Source organism: Nothoprocta perdicaria, unplaced genomic scaffold (assembly GCF_003342845.1).
Source record: "Nothoprocta perdicaria isolate Ctin4 unplaced genomic scaffold, notPer1 scaffold_324, whole genome shotgun sequence".
NCBI classification, from domain to species: Eukaryota; Metazoa; Chordata; class Aves; order Tinamiformes; family Tinamidae; genus Nothoprocta; species Nothoprocta perdicaria.
The window spans coordinates 169481-175048 of record NW_020455560.1 but is presented as its reverse complement, the minus strand read 5'-3'; the positions used below and the strand labels follow the sequence as shown (position 1 = coordinate 175048).

The 5568-nt window shown below is 46.7% G+C and overlaps 1 protein-coding gene across 1 annotated transcript in view; it reads left to right on the top strand.

Moving 5' to 3' along the window:
- Window positions 1-1816: 1816 nt before the first annotated feature.
- Window positions 1817-5568, top strand: part of LMNTD1 (lamin tail domain containing 1) — a 15364-nt gene continuing 11612 nt past the window's right edge. Inside the window, exon 1 of the mRNA XM_026043266.1 lies at window positions 1817-1964. Coding sequence (XP_025899051.1) covers window positions 1886-1964 — 79 coding nt within the window. The 5' untranslated portion in view covers window positions 1817-1885. The remainder of the gene's footprint in view (window positions 1965-5568) is intronic.

Genomic DNA, 5568 nt, shown 5'->3' with positions numbered 1-5568 from the left:
GGTCTCATTTATACCAATATAAGTAATTTCACTGGAGTTATTGGATTTGCTCTGGACTTGCAGCGCCGTAGCTGAAAGCAGGAGGTAATTAAGTTCATTTAAAATCCTTCAGCGTGCAGCACACACTCGTGCTGCCTGCCCGCACAGAGCAAGAGGCACGTACGTGCAGGTGCTGGTCATAAAATAAATGGCCTGACCAAGTGTATCCGCACAGATGAAACCCAGATGCTTGGGAAGGAAGCCCTTTTCCTGCCACTGTGGCCTGCAAGCCTTTAGCTGGGTAGCTATGACCAGAAGAAGTGTTCCCAGGAGTATTTACAGGCATGTTTTTTTCCTTTGTGGTTTTCAGCAGATGCTGCTGAGCTGTGAGTTTTCTAATTATAAAAGTCCTGCATGTGTCAATAGTGTCTGAACTGTGGAGAGCTTTCTGCTGTCCTGTGCCATGGCGTAAATCTGGGGAAAYCCAGAGAGCGGTGGTTGCTGCGGGTGTGCAGAGGGGACCTCTGCATTTACAAGCACCTGACTACACGTATGTCTAAATGCTGCCCTCAATCATATGAGGTCCTTTAGAAAGTGCTTAAGGATGTAAGCTGTATCAGACTTGGATCTGATAGTTACATGCCTCCATGCTTCAAATTTAGGGCTCGTTGAGTGTCTATGCCATAACCAGTCCAATAGGTGATGCAAAGAGATGATGATATGAGTGGCACAGAAACTGTATGCTTCAGAGGACAAAATATCTTGCTTGGGCAGCACACAGGTGTTGGGATAGTGCTCCTCTCCCTCCATCCTGTCCCACGAGTGACGGCTGGCCTGGGGACAACTCAGCTCCTCCCTTCCCCAAACCCCTTTCACTGACTCCACAGCAGAAGTTTTCAGCCACATGAAGGAATTCTGCAAAGTGCTCTGAAAGAGCCCAAAAGAAGGGCATTTAACTCCAGGAGGAGGATGAAGACTTTCAGCTGGAGGACTTAATATATGAGAACCCAGCAAATCCTACTAGATGATGGTGGAACACATTTGCAAACCATATAGTGCTGTGAATTAGCTGTGCTCACAATTTGTCAGCAGCCTCTCCAACCACAGTCTTGCCCCTCATTGTATGGGAACACAGTACACACAGCCTGCACCTGGAAACACATCTAGGAACAATAAAGCAAATTCAAATTCCCCTTCTGTGCTGCCAGCAGGATGGACATAAGCTAGTCTGGCCCAAAAGCTGCACAACCAGGTTATGATAAGCAGCTACATTAGTCAGACCCTAGCGCTGTGCTGGCTTGACAAGGTAGCTTCTGGGTGGGAACTGGCCTAGGTTCATCTGGCCCAGAAAGGAAGCCCTACGTGCCTGAGTCTGTCTAATTCTGCCCATAGTAACGTGCAGAAGAGAATTAGAATTACAGATTACAGCCAAAAGGTGCAATATGTAACCTTTGGTAGCCTGAAGCAATGCAGAGATCTCATCACAGATATGGACCTGCCCAGATGGCAGGATGTGACAAATCATCAAGCTGGGGTGTAGACACGTTAGATGGTGCAAGCATGTTGCTCCGAAGTGAGGAGAAGTTTTCTGGTTGTATCACAGCACAGCACTACTCACCTAGAAGTGTATCCACTTCAAAATAAGCAACAGGTTGGAATGTCATTTTCTTGATTGACATTCATGTGACTTGTCCCATGTAAGATCTTGCTCACGTTTACCTGTTCATCTAGCATATGCAGAGGTCATTGTGTGCTTTGGTCCTCTATTTTAAAGACGATTTTCCTGGTAAGTTGCTAAAGAGTCAGTTTTTCCTGCAGAGCAGAGAGGCTGTCTCCTGAGCCCTCAGTCGCAGACTCTGTTCCTCTGTACTCCACGAGAGCAGACCGGCCAAGGCGCTCTGTGGGCATGTCCTCCACAGGTTCATCTCATCTCGACGCTGCAGTGGGATCCACAGAGGCCTCCCGTCCAAGTAGAAGGGCCATAGGTAAGTCTCTGGAGACCCTTGGCTGGTGCATAGTTAAGATAGGAAAACACATCCCTTGATATGTCCCTGTGCACACAGTATGGCAATATAACCCTGGGGCTGGAGAGGTGGCTTTGATTATATTTCAGCTAATGCAGCAGAGCAGCTAACTTGCCATTTCACATCCCTCCTCTGCCTGGGACTGATCAACTGTCCCTGAAAAGAACTGTGCCAGGTGGGGCCTCAGGTGGCAGAGAATATTTCTGTTTACTCTAGGCTGAGTGTTATTATTCCCTTGTGTTTCACTATAGTTACAGGCACAAAAACGAAACCATATATAAAAAGAATATTATGTTTTTGTGCTTTATATTATAATAGAGTTAGCTTTCCTGCATAGAAAAGTCAGTAAATGTGCTCCAAGCAGTGTCGAAGCCTGAGGAACTTTGTATAAAGCCATTTGTGCCTGTTCTGGGAGCGGTGGTGAGACCAGAATAAGCTACTGAACAGGAAGCATCCTGCTCTTCCATGTCCCATAGTTTTTCCTGGGTGTACAAACCACAACGAAGACTGAGAGTAGCCTGGAAGCCCTGGGCCCTCTCCCTCCCTCCCTCCCATAAGTCATTTTGCCTCTTATTCCACGGTGGGACAGAGCGCAGCTAGTGGCACTTGCAGTCTTGCAGCACAGGGTCCCTTGGTCCCACAGAAAGACAAGGAAAGCCAGGGAAGAAGCTGTGCTGCTGGATGGGGATTTGTGCCCACAGCCCTCCGAGGGAGTGAAGTTCAAGGAAGAAGGAGGATGAAACTTCCATGTGCTTTACTGGTGATGGTCTCTATTCTAGATAGAGGTATTTGTCCCCAAAGATTTTTAAATGCTCCTTGGTTGTGTTTATGGAGACCAGAGCAATGTTGCAGGTCATATTAGTGGCGCTGCATAACATCCCACAGAGAGAAGGATGGAGCACAGCTCTTGAAACCCAGCTAGGACTAGAGTTTCTGGTCGGTTGGCAGTTCTGATATTTTGACATTTGTTTTAGGCTTGCCCAGTGGAAAAAAAATAGGAACACATTTTGGAAAAAAAAAAAAAGATTTTCTTTTGTTATTGTTATTTTGTTATTGTGATACATAATTATACTGGTGTATGTTTATAGCTATTTCTCTAATGACCTTAATGATGTTGTATATATGGCCATTTTTTTTCCACCGCAAATTCTCATGGGAATAATTTCCTTTGGGATGAGGTCCAACATGGTTTGTAAACATTGACTGTCAGTCAGGATGAGAGATGCTGCTAGGGCACCTAAGGAAGAAAAGGCTGGTTTATCCTGCTCCCCATTTCTTATCCTTTCCGTTTCTTAGCCATCAGAGAATCCACATGATCATAGAATCATAGAATCATAGAATGCCGAAGGTTGGAAGGGACCTCAGAGGTCATCGAGTCCAACCCCCCTGCTCACGCAGGGTCACCTAGAGCACGTGGCACAGGGCTGCATCCAAGCGGGTTTTAAAGATCTCCAAAGAAGGAGACTCCACAACCTCTCTGGGCAGCCTGTTCCAGTGCTTTGTCACCCTCACAGTGAAGAAATGCTTCCTTAAGTTCCTGTGGAACTTCCGATGCTTCAGTTTGAAGCCATTTCCTCTAGTCCTATCCCTGCCCACCACTGAAAAGAGGCCGCCCCCCTCCTCCTCACTGCCTCCCTTGAGGTATTTATACACGCTGATCAGGTCCCCCCTCAGCCTCCTCTTCTCCAGGCTGAACAGGCCCAGCTCTCTCAGCCTTTGTTCATATGGTAGATGTTCCAGGCCCCTGATCATCCTGGTAGCCCAGGATGCAGAGCTGATGTGGGCAGGGGGATGGGAAAGGAGAATGAAGGGAAAAAGTCATTAGAAACCAGGCTTCATTAATTCAGCTGTTCATAGAACAGGGTGTTCGGAAAGGTTGAGATGTTTCATTTGACCTAAACAAATACTTTCGGTTGAAAAGTTTCATTCCTGCCTATTGAACCAAATCAAAACATTTAACTTTGGTGTAGYACTGCAATGAAGAGTCTGGGAGTGAGTAGCTGCAGCTTATTCCTGCTGCACTCACATGCCCCGGACTGGGAGGAGGCTACATTCCCTTTCCAGAAAGTGCAATTTTGATTATCTCCAGAGTATTGATGAAATAAGATCAAGTTTACCCAAAAGATTAAAATGCAGGGAAAGATCCCAATCTGCTTTCTGACTGCTTTTTTATCTGAAAGGAATTTAACTCCTCCTGCCCTAAACAGCAGACTGAAGCAGAAAGAGAAAAAAAAGAAGAAAAAAAGAAGAAAAATAAGTAAAAAAGTGCAATTAGCTTGGTCTTTTAAGAAAAAGAGGCTGATGTGACTTCCATTCATGCTTGTGTGTGCGTACTGTCCTCCAAGTTTTTTCTTTACTGACCCAGTTTAAACAAATTAGACCATTTTGTGTGCTCAGTTTTCCCAGGCTCTCTTGTTGAAGCTCCTCTCTATACGTGGTGGGGTAGACACATGACGAGCAGTGGCCTCTGCTGTCCCTCTGCTTTGGAGGATGAGCTGTTGCCCAGCTTGCAGTCCTGTTCTCACATRGGTCTCAGTGACTGAGCCAGGTTGTTAGCAGGTTTTATTGTTGGATTGCATCCTTCCTCCCCACCATTTCTTTGGAAACCTGCTGAATGAAAGCCCTAATTAAAATCCTTGCCATGATCTGGGCAGGGTAGAGTTCAGGACTTGCAGGTGAACTGCTTAAGGCAGCTGAATGACACGTGGAGGTGGACTTTCCCASAGACCAGGGTACCACAGGGCCTGCTCCTGCTCCTCTGGTGGCTTCCCTTACAGCCCTTGCCCCTGCTGAGTGCTGAAGCAGTTTAGTGCCCCTGCAGTTTCAACAGTAGTTTCCAAAGAAATAGTCACTTGATCCCACTGAATTTCAGCAGTGAAAAGGCCCTTCCTAAAGGCTCCCCAGAAGTCCTTTGTAAGGAGCCCAGATTCTAGCACCAGAAAAGGCAACCGTCAATCTGAGCTAAGAAACAGCCTGTCTGGTTGACACATCACTGCAAAGTGGCTCCAACACAGTCTGTTCACCCAGTCTGGCTGTCGTGCTGAACATCTGATCAAGCAGCAGCTCCAGCCCAGAGAAATCAGCTCCAGCATTTCCAGTCTCTGGCCCCTTGTCTTTGTTCCTCTGCCACCAAATCCGCTAGTGCCATTCCTGCAAGTTTCCTGGTTCGGCTCATCCTCTACAAAATTCACACTCTGTTATGTTGTGCACCTGCCCTAGCTCTCTCTTTAGACTGCTTGTGCTGTAGCACTTACTCTGCTTGTTACTCCTGTGTTATTGCATTTGGCTGCCACTCGCTGTTTGCTTGCCAAGGGAAGTGAACCTGCCTCATTGTCCCACGAGTGGATGGGGAATTTCCCCTGGTATCCCAGGGAAAGAAAGTGGATGTTGTAATGATGTTGGAATAATGTCTGATGTTGTGTTGCTGCCACGCCATGAGGAAATGTGCTGCAGAAATTCAAACATCTTGGGCTTTGTAGCTAAAAAAAAATAGAATCATAGAATCATAGAATGCTTAAGGTTGGAAGGGACCTCAGAGGTCATCGAGTCCAACCCCCCTGCTCAC